Source organism: Suncus etruscus, chromosome 6 (assembly GCF_024139225.1).
Source record: "Suncus etruscus isolate mSunEtr1 chromosome 6, mSunEtr1.pri.cur, whole genome shotgun sequence".
Taxonomy (NCBI): Eukaryota; Metazoa; Chordata; class Mammalia; order Eulipotyphla; family Soricidae; genus Suncus; species Suncus etruscus.
The window spans coordinates 94,341,702-94,359,975 of NC_064853.1; the positions used below are offsets into that span (position 1 = coordinate 94,341,702).

Below are 18,274 nucleotides of genomic sequence, written 5' to 3' on the forward strand. Positions count from 1 at the left end.
CTGAGCATAGAGCCAGGAGTAACCCCTGAGTGCTGATGGGTGTGAAACAAAAACTAAAAAAAAAAAAAGAAGAAAAGAAAACTAAAATAGAGACTGTTGGGGGTCAGAGCAGGTAGGTACAATAGGTATAGCAGGTAGGGTGTTGCCTTATATGTAGCTGGTCTGGGTTCGATTCCTGGCATCCAGTACGGTCCCTGGAGCATTGCCAGACATGAGTGCAGAGCCAGGAGTAAGCCCTCAGCTCTATTGAGTGTGGCCTGAAAATTAAGAAATAAGAAACCATGCTCTGCACCTACTGCAACAGAGAAAACAGTGGAAGTTGTTGGTTGTGAGAGAGTAGGCACATAGTTCACCTGTACTGCAGGTAAGATGGAGAAGCATAGGGGAGAAAGACAGTCTACATAGAGAGGTGCCGCTGACATCACACCAAGAATCTAGAGAGCAGGCGAGAAGGCTGGGGAGTACCACCAAGGTGTTCTGTCACATCCTGTGCTGTGGACCCTGAGCTCCTATGAGCCATTTCCCTGCTTCCAGCTCTGGCTGCAGACCTACTAGGGAGGCTGCCTGTTAACCAGGCTCTTTTGACATTTCCCCTAGTTCCTCCTGAAGAATCCTGCAGTGATTTGCTTTGTTTTTCTTGGGGATAAAGACATACCTGACAATGCACTCAGCTCCATGCTGGGTGTTACTCCAGGGTGCAAGGGATAGAATCTGTATTCCCCACCCCCCATTGAACTATCAACTCATGTTTCTTGGGGACTGTGGCTTTGCATGTGAAGTTGGGGCTGGCTGAAGACCAAGAGCTAGCTGTATGAGTGCTTTCATTAGGACCACCAATACTTCCTGGAGAGCCACACCAAATCCCCACACCTTGGTGAATCACCTATTTAATTTTTTCCTATGATTCTTGGAGGATACGCTGCCTGGAACTTAATAGAAATAAACAGTTCCTCAGAGCTGTCAGGTGTGAAGGACTTGTGGGGAAAGAAGGAAACTTCTGTTTTTGGGTCACACCTGCCAACGCTTGGGTTACTCCTAGCTCTGCACTCAAATCACCCCTGGCAGGCTCGGGGGAACCATATGGGATGCCGAGATTCAAACCACCATCTGTCCTGGATCAGGCTGCCTACTGGCAAACACCCTACTGCTGACTTTTTGTTGTTTGTTTTTTTCGGCCACACTCCATGACACTCTGTTGCTCCTGGCTATTCACTCATATATCACTCCTGGCTTGGGAGACCATATGGAACATCCGGGATTTGACATAGCAGTCCGTCCTAACCTAGTGTGCAGAAGGCAGATGCCTTACTGCTTGTGCCACCACTCCAGCCCCATACCGCTGACTTTCTAAATGACTTCAGAGCTAGGCCCATCTGGGTGTCAGGTAGGTTAGGTCTTGTTGAGAGGGATCACTTGGTCTTGGAAAGTGTTGGGCCCTGCTCAACTCCAGACACAGGGAAAGAGGCAGCCTCTGTGGCCTCCCAAGTTAACTTTTGGTTGTAATCATGAATGAGTTGGAGAGAGAGTACAGGAATTAAGGCACTTGGCTTGCTTGGTACCATATATCATCACTGGCAGGAGTAGTCTCTGAGCACCAATGGATCTGCACTCAAAACCAAAAAAAAAAGAATAAATAGCTCTCACTTGGGATGCAGCTTTGTCCCTGGTTCAATTCCCAGCACCACAAAAACCAGAGGAGGCTGTATACATGACGAAATGAGCTTGTTCTATGAGATAAGGGGATCAGGAACAGGGCTCAGCAGCAGAGCATTTGGTCTGGATGTGTGGATTCTGGGTTGGAACCCCAGCACCATAAAAAGGGACAGTAAATGAGTTGCTACTGCTGCCAAAGATCCAAGGACAAGTGTGGGTGGTGGACTCTCAGAGCAGATGGGAGCTGCCAGAAATCTTTCTGGAGAAGAAGCAAATGAGAGAGCTGCAAAGCCAGTCCCATTCAGGATCAGAGGGTAGGGGCCAGAACAACAGTACCAGCTGGTAAGACCTTGTCTTACATGAGGCCAACTTACGTTGTCTACGGTGTCCCATATGGTCCCCTGCACACTACCAGGTATAATCTCAGTTCAGAGCCAGGTGTGACAACCAAAATAGCAGAGAGGAAGTACTGTGACACCCTTGATGGTTTCAGAAGGCTGGTCCCAGAACTGCCCTGTGCCCACTAGAGAACCTAACAGGCAAGGAAGCTGCCCTCTGACTTTTGGCATCCACTATGGCCATCGGCCAGCTGGGGAAAGGCTTCAGTCCACTGGTACTTGGGTTCCCATCCACTTTGTCATAACCAGCCCTCTTACCAACACCAAAGACTCCTGGCTACTTCTGATCAGAGGCCAGATGTCAAGGGTCTAAGAGGTCCACGGAGCTTTCAGAGGTACCAATTAGAGTGTTTTTACAATGTCACTGTGATGTAACAGACTACAAATATTTTGCCAAGCTCTCACTACTTTCCTGGAGTGACCAATGGGAAGGATGGTGCCTCTTCACTGGCCAGAATCTAGCCTCATTTGTCATTCTGGAACATAACATCCTACGAAGGACCACTCTGGACATAGTGATGTTCCCTCACAGAAGCTGGTCACCCTTCCTTTAGCACTGCACCTGGGGATACAGACTGCTTGTGGGAAGTCTCAGCCAAGTCTCAGCCAAGAGCAGATGGCTCGGGCCGGGCGGTGGCGCTGGAGGTAAGGTGCCTGCCTTGCCTGCGCTAGCCTAGGACGGACCGCGGTTCGATCCCCCGGCGTCCCATATGGTCCCCCAAGAAGCCAGGAGCAACTTCTGAGCGCATAGCCAGGAGTAACCCCTGAGCGTCACAGGGTGTGGCCCAAAAACCCAAAAAAAAAAAAAAAGAGCAGATGGCTCATGCCTGACTGAAAGACTTCTGAGGCTTCCTGATGCTTAAGTAATTCTTCATTATCAGACTGGTTCCCTTGGGCCAGAGAATAAATAGTACAAGGGGTAAAGGATTTGCCTTGCACTCGACTGTGTCCAGTTTGACCCCTGAGTACTGCCAGGAGTAATCCTTGAGCATAGAGACAAGAACATACACTGAGCACAGCCAGATGTGACCCCAAAACATTCACTTTACTATTTGGGCTAGAAAGATAGTATAGAGGTCAACAAACCTAGTTTGGGTTTGATCCAAAGCATCACATGTGGTCCCTGAGCACCACCAGGAGTGACCTCTGAGCATAGAAAGGGCAGGGAAGGGAGAAATAAAACCAAGGATGACTCCCTCAATCTGGGCCAGTCTTTATATAAAGTGGAATCCAAATATGCAGACACAGGGTAGAAATGGTCCTTGTCTCCTTTCATCCCTTGGAAAATATGGGCTGATAGTTCTTCACTGAACTTTCAATGCATACTGGGCATTGTGGCTTGCACTTGCCTTATACATAGTCAACCCAGGTTTGATCCCTGGTGTCCGTCCCATATAGGTCCGAATTAACCACTTGAAGCAGTCAGGAGTAAGCTCTGAGCACTGCCAGGTGTAGCCCAAAACTCAAACCAAACAAAACCCACTTTTGTGGGTAAAAGGGAAAGAGTTGGGGATGGGAATATCTCTCAGGAGAATAGACTGCCAAGACACCCAGCACAGCAGCTGACAATACGCCCATGCTCTGTGGAGGATGGTTCCTTAAAGAATTGGGTTTCAGGGGCCGGGCGGTGGTGCTGGAGGTAAGGTGCCTGCCTTACCTGCGCTAGCCTAGGAGACGGACCGCGGTTCGATCCCCCGGCGTCCCATATGGTCCCCCAAGCCAGGAGCGACTTCTGAGCGCATAGCCAGGAGTAACCCCTGAGCATTACCGGGTGTGGCCCAAAAACCAAAAAAAAAAAAAAAAAGAATTGGGTTTCAGGGCTGGGGCCTCAGCAGAAGAGCTCCATCAGAACAACAAAAGAACCTGATGCAGTGGGAAAGCCAGGCCTAGCCTGAGTCTTTATCTACTCATGTCATCTCCAGCAAGTCAGTCCTTCCTGGGTCAATTTATTTTTCTTTTGATTACAATGCTGGGGATCAAACCCATATGCAAGTTGTATGTTCTACTGCTGAGCCACACTCCCTGCTCTGAATATGTGACTGGTTTTGTTTGTTTTATGGGCCATATCTGGCTGTGCCCAGGGCTTATTTACTCCTGGCTCTGTGCTCAGGGATCACTCTGGTGGGGCTAGGGGACAATATAGGGTGCTAGAGATTGGACCCAGGTTGGTCAAAGCTGTATTATCCTGCCTTTCTGCTCCCTATGCATGTGCTTTTGTTTAGTTTTGGGGCCACATCCACAATGCTCATGGCTTACTTGCAGCTCTGTATTCAAGAATCACTCCTGGCAGGCTCAAGGTTACTGGGATAAAACTCAGGTCAGCAATGTCCAAGACAAGCACCCTACCCCTGCCCTCTGTACTATAGCTCTGGCTCCTGCTTTTGTTTGTTCTTGGGTCAGACTAGATAATGCTCAGGGATTACTCTAGGTCCTAGAGTCTAGGATCTAAACTCAAGGATCACTACTGGCAATGCTCAGGGGATCATACAGAGAGATGAGAATTGAACCCAGGTCAGCTGTGTGCAAGGCAAGTGCTCTACCCATTGTACAATTTCTCCAGCCCCTCCCCTAAAGTGTAAAATGCAGAGCCAGAAAGCTAGTGCAAGAGAAAGAGCGATAGCACCCAAAGCCCACCAGAAGTGATTCCTCAGTGCAGATCCGGGAGTAAGCCCTGAACACAAAGTGTAGGCACCCAGCCCCCTTTCCCTCAAATGAATGCAGGTTTTCATGCATTAGGCTTAGGGTCAATCGCCAGATCCACATGGTCCTCAAGCACCACAGGCAGTGGCCCTGGAGGACAATTAGGTGTGGTTCACTTACCCTCAAGTTAAAGGGTCAGGGAGATAATACAGGAGTTAAGGTGCTTGCCTTGCCTTGCATACACCTGTGACTATAAGGTGGTTTATGCACTTGTATTGAACCATCTGACTGTGGTCTAGTCCCTCACACTTTATGGTCCCCTGAGCACAGCCCAGAGTAACCCCTCCAACACCTCCAGGTATGACCCAACTCCAGCACCCTCCTTCTAAAAATATTGTGAAGTGCTGTGAATCCAACGGGTGTGGAAGGAGTCAAAGGGTGGCAGGCTCTGGAAACCTCAGTTGGCAGACCATGCAGGCCTCACAGAGATATTGGCCCAGGAGATTTGCTTGCTCTGCAGCCAAGCTTGCATGTAAACCCAGCTTTAAAGGTTGCTGGCAGGAACACAGCATGGAGTTTCACTGGCACCGCACCCCTGAGGTGCTTGAGGAAAGGCAGAAATCATGGTACCATTTAAGCCCATTCTAATATGTATAGATCACAGTCTGTCAGTAATACTAGGTTTCTGTTTCTTTATGTTAAATAAATGGGTAATTTAGAAGTGATTTCTGCTTTACTCCACAGAGACAGACCTTTGAAACCCAAAATTAGAGTAAATATTTGTCAGCCCATACTACGGCATTTCTTTTTTTTTTTCTTTTTCTTTTCCATTTTTTTTTTTTCGGTTTTTGGTTTTTGGGCCACACCTGGCAGCGCTCAGGGGTTACTCCTGGCTGTCTGCTCAGAAATAGCTCCTGGCAGGCACGGGGGGGGGGGGGGGGGGGGCGGACCATATGGGACACCGGGATTCGAACCAACCACCTTTGGTCCTGATCAGCTGCTTGCAAGGCAAACTCTGCTGTGCTATCTCTTCGGGCCCACTACGGCTTTTTTTTTTTTTTTTTTTTTTTTTTTGGTTTTTGGGCCGCACCCGGAGATGCTCAGGGGTTACTTCTGGCTGTCTGCTCAGAAATAGCTCCTGGCAGGCACGAGGGACCATATGGGACACCAGGATTCGAACCAACCACCTTTGGTCCTGGATCGGCTGCTTTCAAGGCAAACGCCGCTGTGCTATCTCTCCGGGCCCTCACTACGGCATTTCTAACACTGCAAATGTCCTCAAGGCTCTCTCTTGGCCCTAATTTCTCAATAATCTTATACCAACTACTGTGAAGCCTAGTGCAGAAGGGACTCCATTTTGTCAAACCAATGTTAAGTTTCCATTTAAGGCTAACAAGGTGAAGTTCCATTTAAGGACTAAGTTTCTATCCCAACAATAATGACACAGACTGTAAGGCTCTATAACCACAATATACCACCCTAGATATCTAGCCATAAAAGAACATGATGAGGGCCAGAGTGGTAGGATGTTTGCCTTGCACACAGACGACCCAGGATGGACCTGGGTTCGATTCCCAGCATCCCATATGGTCCCCTGAGCCTGCCAGGAGTGATTTCTGAGCCCAGAGCAAGCAGTAATCCCTGAGCACCACCAGGTGTGGGCCCCCCCACACACACAAAAAAAGGACATGATGAAACACCCTAGAAACATCCAAGACAACAGCCAATCAACATAAGGACAAGATGTCCTGTTTCTAGCCTACATAACCTGGCTTGTGACCCCGGGGGTGGGGGTCACCTTCTGCAGAAGGTGGCCCTGATTGGTCAGTTTGTAACTTGTTGGTTGATGGAATAAAGCTTTGCTTATATTTTTTGTTTTGTTTTGTTTTTGGGTCACACTCGGCAGTGCTCAGGGGTTACTCCTGGCTCTATACTCAGAAATTGCTCCTGGCAGGCTCAGGGGACCATATGAGATGACGGGACTCAAACCACCGTCCTTCTGCATGCAAGGCAAAACACCTTACCTCCATACTATCTCTCCAGCCCCAAAGCTTTGCTTATTTCAGTTGTGTGGTCTTGTCCTTATACTTCGGACCCTAACAAGTAGACGTTAATATACAGCTGAATGAGGCTTAAGAAACAGAGAAGTGACTTTTAAAATAGAAATGTTTGAGGCCAAAGAGCAAGTATAAAAGGTAAGGCAATTTTTACCCTTGCCTGGAACTAATTTGTGGCAAACCTGGTTTGAACTGGTTTGAATCCTCCAGCACCACCAGGGGTCACTCCAGAACACAGAACCATAAACTGTCCCTGAGCTCCACACACAATCTCCCACCAACAAAAAATAGAAATGTCTTTATGTCTTTGTTAATCAAGTTCCCCAAACAGAGAGAGAGAGAGAGAGAGAGAGAGAGAGAGAGAGAGAGAGAGAGAGAGAGAGAGAGAGAGAGAGATGTTCCTATCTTTTTAAGTTCTGATAGTTCTTTGCATGCAGAGATGAGACAAGAACTAAGATAGCAGTACTGGAGATGTGAGTCTTGCCTGCTTGATACTTGGGTTTGACTCCAATAAGGCAAGAGAAAGAAAGAAAGAAAGAAAGAAAGAAAGAAAGAAAGAAAGAAAGAAAGAAAGAAAGAAAGAAAGAAAGAAAGAAAGAAAGAAAGAAAGAAAGAAAGAAAGAAAGAAAGAAAGAAAGAAAGAAAGAAGGAAGGAAGGAAGGAAGGAAGGAAGGAAGGAAGGAAGGAAGGAAGGAAGGAAGGAAGGAAGGAAGGAAGGAAGGAAGGAAGGAAGGAAGGAAGGAAGGAAAGAGAAGAAGGGAAGTGAGGAAGGGAAGGGAGGAGGGAGGAAGGGAGGAAAACCAAGGAAAAGAGAAACACTGGAAGAGAGTACAGTGGTTCGGGCACATGCCAAGCAAGTGCCTGACCTGGGCTTGATGACCTGGGCTTGATTTCCTGCATCACTTGGTCCCCAAGCACTGTGGAATGCAGTCTTGGAGGTTCCTCAACACCCCAGAGTGGCCCGCATATCCCCAGCACTGTGGAAGCTGAGCAGCACCGCAGCCTTGGGCCCTTGCACTGAACTGATCTCAAAGTTGGCTGACCACCGCTTGGGACCCTCCCCTATAACCAAGATATCCTGATACCCAGGCTTCTTCATCACCACTTTGTCCCATTCACTGTTTCTCACACAAGGGGGACTGCCTAACACCACAGGGACCTGGGTGTACTCACAGGCCACTGTGGCGTTAGGCAGCCCTCCTTGTGGGAGGAATGGACCACCCTACCCCCCACTATCCCTGTGTGCAGCATTAACTGTGGGTTTGGTTTTCTTCTGTTTCCAGGTGGGGTGTGAGAGAATCAGTGCTGGGGGGGGGGCTAATTGGAGGGGGTGGAAACTACACGGGGTCTGGAGGGCTGGTTGCTCTCAGGCCTGTAACTTTTTTTTTTTTTTTGGGCCACACCCGGCGTTGCTCAGGGGTAACTCCTGGCTGTCTGCTCAGAAATAGCTCCTGGCAGGCACGGGGGACCATATGGGACACCGGGATTTGAACCAACCACCTTTGGTCCTGGATCGGCTGCTTGCAAGGCAAACACCGCTGTGCTATCTCTCCGGGCCCAGGCCTGTAACTTTTGCAGGCAAAGCCTCCTAGTGTCAGGCTTTTATGTCTGTGACATGGAACAAGGGTGCTGGGGTGCCAGATTCGGGTGATGATTAAATAAGGTACTAGAAGCAAATGCTGAGCCTGGTTCTGAGTAAGCCCATGATTGGTTGTCACTGAGGTGATAATTTGTACCTGTGAGCCTCAGTTTATTTGGGGCCTCCTGGTCAGTGTTCAGGTTCCTCCCAGAGATACTCAGCCAACCATGCTTTTTGGTGCAAGGACCTGAGGCTTCTGTTAGGACTCAGTGGTGCTCGAGGGTGTCCAGAACCTTGTTCATTCTGCGGTGCTCAAGAGGTTGGTATCTAACAGGGTCCCCATGTGTGCAGACTCCTGTCCTACCTCCCCATCTGCTCATATATGTATTTGTTTTGGATCTGGGTCCACACCCAGTGATGCTCAAGGCTTACTCCTGGCTCTGTGCTCAGAACCCGGGTTGGCTTAGATCATGGCAAACATTCTTGCAGCTGTGTAATTGCTCCAGCCCATATTTAAGTTTATTCCTCCTACTTACTTTCATGGCTGTGATGACTGGGGGCATGCACTGCTCGGCCACATCACATGTGGTGCTCATACCCTCAGGCTTAGTGCTCATTGCTGTTCATGCTCCTTTAGCTGTGGCACCTGCTCCTTTTGCTCACTGGAGGAGGTGTCATTTAGGTGAGGCTCATAGGTGATGGTTATGCTCACACCCTGACCATGGTGCTCACTGCTCTTTGTAGTTCTGGCACTAACATACACCTGATAGTGGTGTGACCAGAAATCACTTCTGGTACCAGGAAACCACAGAGACAGAAATTGCCAGGGATTTGAACCTGTGACCCTATGCCTGCAAGGCAGGTGCTCCAAGTACCTGCACTGTTCCTCTGTCCCTTAGTGACTTCTTGATTTGTAGTTAGCTATTGTTTGCATGTCTCTGAAGCCAGAAACCCACTTTATTGTTTTATTTACTGGATTTGGGACCATACCTGGCTTTACTCAGGGCTAACTCCTGGCTCTATGCTCAGAACAGAGCTCTTTCCCAAAAATACTCTGGGGAACTAAGGAGAACCAGAGATTGAAACAGGATCAGCCATGGGCAAGGAAAATACCTCACCTGCCGTGAGGTCTATCTCTCCAGCCCCCAAACTACTGTATTAAGTGGCAGTGCCTTAGCCAAAATGACCAGACGTCCTGACTCCTGCCAGTCCTCGGACTTGGGAAGGCCCTTTTCTCTCTCCTTCCGCAGAGACATTTTCTTGAGATTCAGGGACGATGCTCAGAGAGGCTCTCTTACTCATGCACCCCCTCCACTGTGAGGGAAGTACCCCATCTCACTCTAGCTCACCCTACATTATCCCAGCTTGCTCCAGTTGACACCATTCAGCCCAGATCACCCAAGATTATGCTAGATCATCCCAGCTTGTTCCAGCTCAATCCAAGTCATCCCAGTTCACTCTACTAGATACTCCAGATCACCCATTCACACCAGATCATCTCCTGCAGTGCTCTTAGATGTCCCCCCTCATATGCCAGCCCTTGCTCCCTAAAATCACTGGGGTTTTTTTGGTTTGGTTTGGTTTTGGTTTGGTTTTGGTTTTTGAGCCACTCCCAGTGACACTCAGAGGTTACTCCTGGCTATTTGCTCAGAAATCACTCCTGGCTTGAGGGACCATATGGGACATCAGGGGATAGAACCGAAGTCTGTCCTAGGTTAGCGTGTGCAAGGCAAATGCTCTACTGCTTTCGCCACTGCTCCAGGTCACTGGGTTTGTTGTTGTTGTTGTTGTTGTTGTTGGCTTGGGGGCCACACCAAACAACCATGTGTAGTGCCAGGTACGGCACACCATTCTCTCTCTCTTTTTTGGGGGGGGGGTCACACCCAGCAGTACTCAGGGATTACTCCTGGCTCTATGCTCAGAAATCACTCCTGGCAGGCTTGGGGGACCATATGGGATGCTGGGATTTGAACCACCGTCCTTCTACATGCAAGGCAAATGCCTTACCTCCATGCTATCTCTCTGGCCCCACACCATTCTCTTGATGCATATCATCTCTCCAGCCTATTGAACTCTCTCTCATCCCACCCTGATTTTGCTTTTATTATAAAGACAATGCACTGCGTTTTTGAAAGTAAAGTGGGAAATTACTATAATACCTTATTTCCTCTTCTATTTTTTTTTCAACTGCTAGAGAACAAAACCCAAAGCCTTACAGCCTTACTTACACATGGCAAGATGTGCTCTACAACTGAGCAGCCACTCTCTGATTCCTCTTTTGTATCTTTTCCGGTTTTCTTTATTCATGGACATAGTTATATATAATTGCATCTTAATAATTGCTGTTTTGTATCTGTCTTTAAACTAACCATTATCTTCAGAGCAAAACCTCTTTCTTTTCATAATTGCTATGACAATTTCCATAATTATAACTTCATAAGGAGCGTCCAGGGATAGTGCAGTGCCAGAGCACCTGCCTTGCAGCTGTGTAGTTACTAGTTGAACCCCCAGGAACACCCCAAATATGCTGGGTGTGGTCCTCGTGGCACTGCCAGGGAAGAACCACACCAACAGAATGAAGCATCTTATGTGTGAGCTGCATCTAGAATGTGAAAACATGGTCTCAAACATAGAACATGGCATCCTCTGTGACTTGAATTACATCTCTAGTCTCATAATAATAATATGTTTATAAATATAAAACATATACATATATATTCTTTGTGGTGGTGCTGGAGATCAAACCTGGAGCTTCACACATGCAAGCAAAGTATTCTAGCTCTGTATTACATCCCTGGCCTGTAATTGTAATTATTTTTGGGCCACATCCAGTAGTGCTTAGGGCTTACTCCTGGCTCTGTGCTCAGGGATCATTCCTGGCAGGCTGGGGGAGGGGGGACCATATGGAATTCTGGGGATCAAGTCTGGTCAGCATCATGCAAAGTAAATTCCCTATTCACTGTACTATCACTCCAGTCCCTGTAATTATAATTTATTGACTATAAATTAGTCTTTTGGGGCTGAAGAGATAGCATGGAGGTAAGGCATTTGCCTTTCATGCAGAAGGACGGTGGTTCGAATCCCGGCATCCCATATGGTCCCCCGAGCCTGCCAGGGACGATTTCTGAGTGTAGAGCCAGGAGTAACCCCTGAGTGTTGCTGGGTGTGATCCAAAAAACAAAAATAAAATAAAATAGTCTGTTGAATAGATGCACCATAGCTATTCGAGCTTTTTCATATTGAACATTTGAGTTGAACACTGGATTTAACTGGGGTGAAAATTAATTTTGATACATATTTGTGTGGAAATTATTTCATCATTAATATGATGATTATTACATTATTACTATCGAGTTCTCAATTAGTAATATAGAATTAAAATGTTTATACCAATGGCCTACAATGATTAAATAAAGTCATACTTATTAAGTTATTGGCATAGAACTTTTACTCAGTGGGTACAAATTAAATTGCAGTCATTGTATTTCTATCATACCAATTCATTTAATTTTTGGACCACACCTGATTATACTCAGAGGTTTTCTTTTTGTTGTTGTTGTTGTTTTCGTTTTTGTTTTTTTGGGCCACACCCGGCGGTGCTCAGGAGTTACTCCTGGCTGTTTGCTCAGAAATAGCTCCTGGCAGGCACGGGGGACCATATGGGGCACTGGGATTCGAACCAACCACCTTTGGTCCTGGATCGGCTGCTTGCAAGGAAAATGCTGCTGTGCTATCTCTCTGGGCCCCAGAAGTTTTCTTGATTATGTGCTTAGCAATACTACTAGCAATGCTTGAATGACCATATGGGATGCTAGAATTGAACCTGGGTTGGCCAAATACAAATCAAATGCCCTACCTGCTGTACTTTTTCTGTGGCCCCATGATTCATAATATTTTTGATCAGACTTTTTTTTGTGTACATTTTTTGTTTTTGGTTTTGTTTTTGGGCCACACCCAATGGTGCTCAGGGATTACTCCTGGCTCTGTGCTCAGAAATTGCTCCTAGTGGAGCCAGAGCAATAGCACAGTGGTAAGGCGTTTACCTTGCACATATTCGATACAAGACAGACCTTGGTTCGATCCCCGGCATCCCATATGGTCTCCCAAGCCAGGAGTGATTTCTGAGCACATAGTCCAGAGTAACCCCTGAGCGTCATAGGATGTGGCCCAAAAAGCAAAAGAAAGAAAGAAAGAAAGAAAGAAAGAAAGAAAGAAAGGAAGGAAGGAAGGAAGGAAGGAAGGAAGGAAGGAAGGAAGGAAGGAAGGAAGGAAGGAAGGAAGGAAGGAAGGAAGGAAGGAAGGAAGGAAGGAAGGAAGGAAGGAAGGAAGGAAGGACGGAAGGAAGGAAGAAGGAAAGAAAGAAAGAAAGAAAGAAAGAAAGAAAGAAAAAGAAAGAAAGAAAGAAAGAAAGAAAGAAAGAAAGAAAGAGAAAGAAAGAAAGAAAGAAAGAAAGAAAGAAAAAGAAAGAAAGAAAGAAAGAAAGAAAGAAAGAAAAAGAAAGAAAGAAAAAGAAAGAAAAAGAGAAAAAGAAAAAGAAAAAGAAAAAGAAAGAAAATATCGCTCCTGGTAGGCTCAGGGGACCATATAGGATATCGGTTCCTGGGTCAGCTGCCTGCAAGACAAATGCCCTACAGCTGTGCTGTCGCTCCAGCCCCTCCATTTTTAAGACTTTTACTAGACATAAAGAAAGCAGAAAATCTTATAGGACCTTAAAGGGAATATAGCAACCATTACCTATTATTTATTTATTTTTGGGTTTTGGGTCACACCCAGCAGTGCTCAGGGGTTACTCCTGGCTCTACGCTCAGAAATCACTCCTGGCAGGCTCGGGGAACCGTATGGGACACTGGGATTCAAATCACCATCCTTCTGCATGTAAGGCAAATGCCCTACCTCCATGCTATCTCTCCAGCCCCAACTATTACCTATTAAACAACCTTTCTGAAAGATGTTGAAGGAAAACTGGGGATGTTAGTAGAGGGTTGTGGGCATTGGTGAAGGAATTGGTATTGGAATATTGTATGTCTGAAACTCAGTCATGAATAACTTTATAATTCACAATGACTCAATAAAAGTATTAATTAATTAAAATTTAAAAAGTGCTTTGCTGGGGCCAGAGAAATAACACACAGGTAGAGCATTTGCCTTGCATGCAGCAGATTCAGGATAGATCCCTGTATCCCATATGGTCCCCGTGCCTGCCAGGAGCGATTTCTGAGTGCAGAGCCAGGAGTAACCCCTAAGAACCACCAAAACAAAACAAAACAAAAGTGCTTTGTTGACTCTGCAGTCAGTGTTCTTATTCATGTATTGTTTTGTCTTTGAAGTTGCACTTAGTGGTGCTCAGGACTTACTCTTGGCTTACTCTTGGCCAAGCTAGGGCTTGGGTAGGGCTCACAGCTAGGGTTCAGGTGACCATATGGGATGTGGGGATTGAACCCAAGTAGGCCATGTGCAAGGCAAAAGCTCACCTGCTCACCTATCTCTTTGTTCCCCCTCTATCTCTTTTATTGTTCGTTTGTTTGCTTTCTTTTTGAGCCACACTTGGCTATGCCCAGGGCTGATTTATTCCTGGATGCATGTAAGGCAAACACTTTACCATTATACTAGCTCTCTGTCCTCTACCTCTATCATTTTTTTGCCACACCCAGTGACACTCAGGGGTTACTCCTGGCTATGTGCTCAGAAATCGCTTCTGGCTTGGGGGACCACGTGGGACTCGAGGGGATTCAACCACTCCTCCCTGGGTCAGCTGCATGCAAGGCAAACGCCCTACCACTGCGCCTTTGCTCCAGCCCTGCCTCTATCCCTTTTTGAAGTGCTTACATGCTTGACCCCAATGAGGCTGGGAGCCACTGTAGCACCAGGGATCACAGACAGTTCAGCTGCCAGACCCAAAGGGCCGTGCTGCCAGGATTGTATCTGTGGGATACCAGGGATTTGATCTCACAGCCATCTGCTTGTCAGACAAACTCAAAGTCATTGTGCCTGACTCTGAGCCTCAGTCGTGCTTTTAAAAATTTTGCCTGAACCTGAGCTATAGGATAGGGCACTTGCTTTGCATGGAACTAACCTAGGCTCCATTTCCGGTATTCTTTATGGCCACCTGAACACCACCAGGAGTGATTCTTGAATGCAGAGCCAAGAGTAACCCATGAGCACCACCGGGTGTGGTTCCTCAAAATAAAATTTTCTCCTGGAGCTGGAGCAATAATAAAGCAGATAGGGTGATGCTTTGCACTCAATTCACTCTGGTTCATTTCCCAGCACTCAGTATAGTCTTCCAAATTCACCAGAAAGAATCCCTGAGTGCAGAGCCAGGAATGAACTCTAAGCACTATTGGGCATGGCCCAAAATTGGAAAAAAGAAATGTTTTTCCTCCCGAGACTAGGGAGTCAGCTGAGTGAGCTGCAGCATTGCTGTGCATCAGGAGACCCCAGGTTCTATGTCCAACATTTCACGGTCTCCTAAGCCCTGAAGCAAGTAGAGCCTTCAAGCACCATTGGATATGAAATCAAAATAAACGATTCTCTCTCTTTCTCTCTGTCTCTATCTCTCTCTGTCGGTCTCTTTCTGTCTGTCTGTCTGTCTCCCAAACCCCATTGAATTCCTTAGAATTTGCTGAGCACTGGAGAATTTTTGCTTCTGTCTATAAATGTAGACAAATTAAAAAATTATTATAACACTATGACTTTCCAAGATGTTCATAATACAGTCAATTCTGCCGGTAAATGTTCAAACACAAATCCCACCTCTGGTAGGACCTTCTCTTTGCCAGTCCCCAACTTCCCACCCACTACCATAGCCTGTCTCCGAGCAGGCACCACAAATTGTTGTAACAAAGGCAAATGGAATTATTAAAATTTAGATAAAAAAGTTTCGATTTGAAATAAATGTTACATCTCTTAGTAGTGTTACTAAAGTCAGTGTCTAAGGCAGGGGTCTCAAACTCACGGCCCGCAGGCCGTTTGAGGCCCTCCGTACAACATTTTGTGGCTCACAGCCGGCCTTCAAATATTGCAGTATTCGCGATTATTCGCTTACCGAAAAATCACAATAAAAATCGCATTAGTAAGAAAAAATCGCATTAAACATTCTCATACCCCGAGCAGTTCCGTTTGGAGTATGCAAATGTTTAATGCAATTTTTTGCGATTTTTTTCTTACTAATGCGGTTTTTTATTGCGAATATTCGGTAAGCAAAGTCCCTTATGCAGCCCTGCCTCACCCTGACTTTGCCTCCTGCGGCCCCCAGATAAATTGAGTTTGAGACCCCTGGTCTAAGAATTTACTGGGCTCTGGATGGTGCTAGTTTTTGTGTTTTGTGTTTCTTTTTAGGCTCACTGAATTTGGTAGATTACTTTGTAACTTTTTTTGTTTTATTTTGTTTGTTTATTTGTGTTTTTGGGTCACACCTGAAGTAGCTCAGGGTTTACTCTGACTCTGCACTCAGAAATCATTCCTGGCAGGCTCAGGGGACCATATGGGATGCCGGGATTTGAACCACTGTCCCTCCTGGGTTGGCTGCACGCAAGGCCCTACCGTTGTGTTATCTCTCCAGCCCCACTTTGTAACTTTTCCATCGGATTTACACTACTATTTTGAGGTGTTATATGGCCACAAACATTTTAGGATTATATAGTTTGGAACAGAGTTGGTGGCCTGCAGTTTGGTAAGGTTAAATTGGACTTTTTCTGTTAGGGGATGAAGGGTGTGGCTCTGGGCTGTAGTGGTTCATGTAGAAAGGAGAATCTTCCCCACACATTAAAAAAAAAGACCACAGAGGGATCAGGCTAGATTAGAAACATATAATACAATATAACATATGATACTATACATTATTTTTATACATTACACATATAATCTATATAATATAGGATATAATATACAAATACCTGGGGAATATCAACAGCCATTATTGCCATTATTTTCTGTTGGAATTCAATGGAGTACTTGGGCCTTTTTCTTCCAGAAAGATGATAGATGTCTAAATATAGACAATTTTTGCGTAACCAAATGTATTGGTCCAATTTGGGGAGGTGGCTTAGATGTTGAGTGCATGCATACATGAAGGAAGTCCTGGGTTCAATCCCCAGCACCCCCCCAACTACATTGAAACTCATAGAAGGGGCCGGGTAGGTGGCGCTGGAGGTAAGGTGTCTGCCTTGCAAGCGCTAGCCAAGGAAGGACCGCGGTTCGATCCCCCGGCGTCCCATATGGTCCCCCCAAGCCAGGGGCGATTTCTGAGCACATAGCCAGGAGTAACCCCTGAGCGTCAAACGGGTGTGGCCCAAAAAACAAAAAAAAAAAAAAAAAAAAAAAAAAAAAAAAAGAAACTCATAGAAAAATCAAAATTGTCCATAACTTAAAAGACGGTTTAGTTCGTATAATATTCTACAAAAACAAGCAAGGCAGTGTGAGAGAAGCAAACAAGTTAGAGTAATTCCTGTAAGGAAGGAAGAAAGGAAGCAGCAGTCTGTACTTTATTTACTTTATTTTTTTTTTAATGTTTGACATTTAAACAGCATGGTTTACAAAGTTGTTCGTAGTACATTTGTTTCAGATATTCAATGTCTCAACACACCAATCCAGTGTGGCCTTCCTTCCACCTATGTTATTTACTTATTCATGAATATTCCTCCTTCCCCAGACAATGTTCCCTTTCTTTTTTTCTTTTTCTTTTTTTTTTTTTTTTTTTTTGGTTTTTGGGTCACACCCGGCGATGCTCAGGATTACTCCTGGCTGTCTGCTCAGAAATAGCTCCTGGCAGGCACGGGGGACCATATGGGACACCGGGATTTGAACCTACCACCTTTGGTCCTGGATCGGCTGCTTGCAAGGCAAACGCCGCTGTGCTATCTCTCCGGGCCCACAATGTTCCCTTTCTACTCTGGATTCCCATAGTATTGGGGAGTGCCGGTCCTGTTCGCCATCAAAAGAAGCATGCACTGGGACTGGAGCCCTACTACAGTGGGTATGGCATTTGCCTTGCATGTGGCAGATTCAATCTGAGCATCCCATATGATCCCCTGAGCCTGCCAGGAGTGATCCCTGAGTGCAGAGCCAGGAGTGAAACCTGAGCACTGCTAGGTGTAGTCCAAAACTAAAAAAAAAAAAAATTAAAATAAAATAAAAAAAGAACATTAATTGAGGTGTATGTTGATGTTGCTCCTAAACCTGAATATCCCAAAGGGAAGGGAAGAGGGTTGGAGCCACACCCACCAGTGTCTGCTGGAGGAAGTGTTCGTCTCCATAGTTACTGTCTCTGGTCACTGGCTGCACCCCAACAAGTCCAGAAGAACATTTGCACCTTTTGGTGTTGGGTGTGGTTCTATTGGTTGGAACAGCTGCTGCATTTCCTTAGGGAGAATGTTGCAAAAGGTAGTTGTGAGCAGAGAGGGAGCTCAGCGGGTTGGAGTCTCCTGTTAGGCTCTGGAGAACATATGGGATGCCAAGGATGGAAACCTGGTCAGCCATGTGCAAGGCAAACGCTCTACCCACTGTGCTGTCACTCCGGCCCCACACTGCCATTCTTGAGAGTGAGCAGCCCCTACACTAGAGCACGGAGCAGCAAGTAGTGCCTAAGCACTTCTGGGTATGGCAAAAAACAAAAAGGAATATGGGGAGCACGGTTTTAGACACACCTTGTTCCATGGGTGAAGATAGGTGAAGATAGGTGTGTGCATTTCTGCTGCACTATAAAGAACTCCAATGTGCTGAGGGACCATATGGTATGCCAGGGGTCAAACCTGGGTTGGTTGCATGCAAGGCAAATACCCTACCCCCTGTGCTATCACTCCAAGCCCCAAACTTCCTTTATTTAAAAATTATATAATTATATCATTATAATTATATATTATATATAATATATACATATATATATATATGAATTATTTGACATTGACAGGGGTTGAAGTGCGGAGCAGGTGCTCTATCACAGATCAACT

General features: G+C 46.2%; 1 protein-coding gene across 1 annotated transcript in view; it reads left to right on the top strand.

The window, feature by feature from the left end:
• Nucleotides 1-2,227: 2,227 nt before the first annotated feature.
• Nucleotides 2,228-18,274, top strand: part of ECE2 (endothelin converting enzyme 2) — a 108,469-nt gene continuing 92,422 nt past the window's right edge. Inside the window, exon 1 of the mRNA XM_049775603.1 lies at nt 2,228-2,266. Coding sequence (XP_049631560.1) covers nt 2,228-2,266 — 39 coding nt within the window. The remainder of the gene's footprint in view (nt 2,267-18,274) is intronic.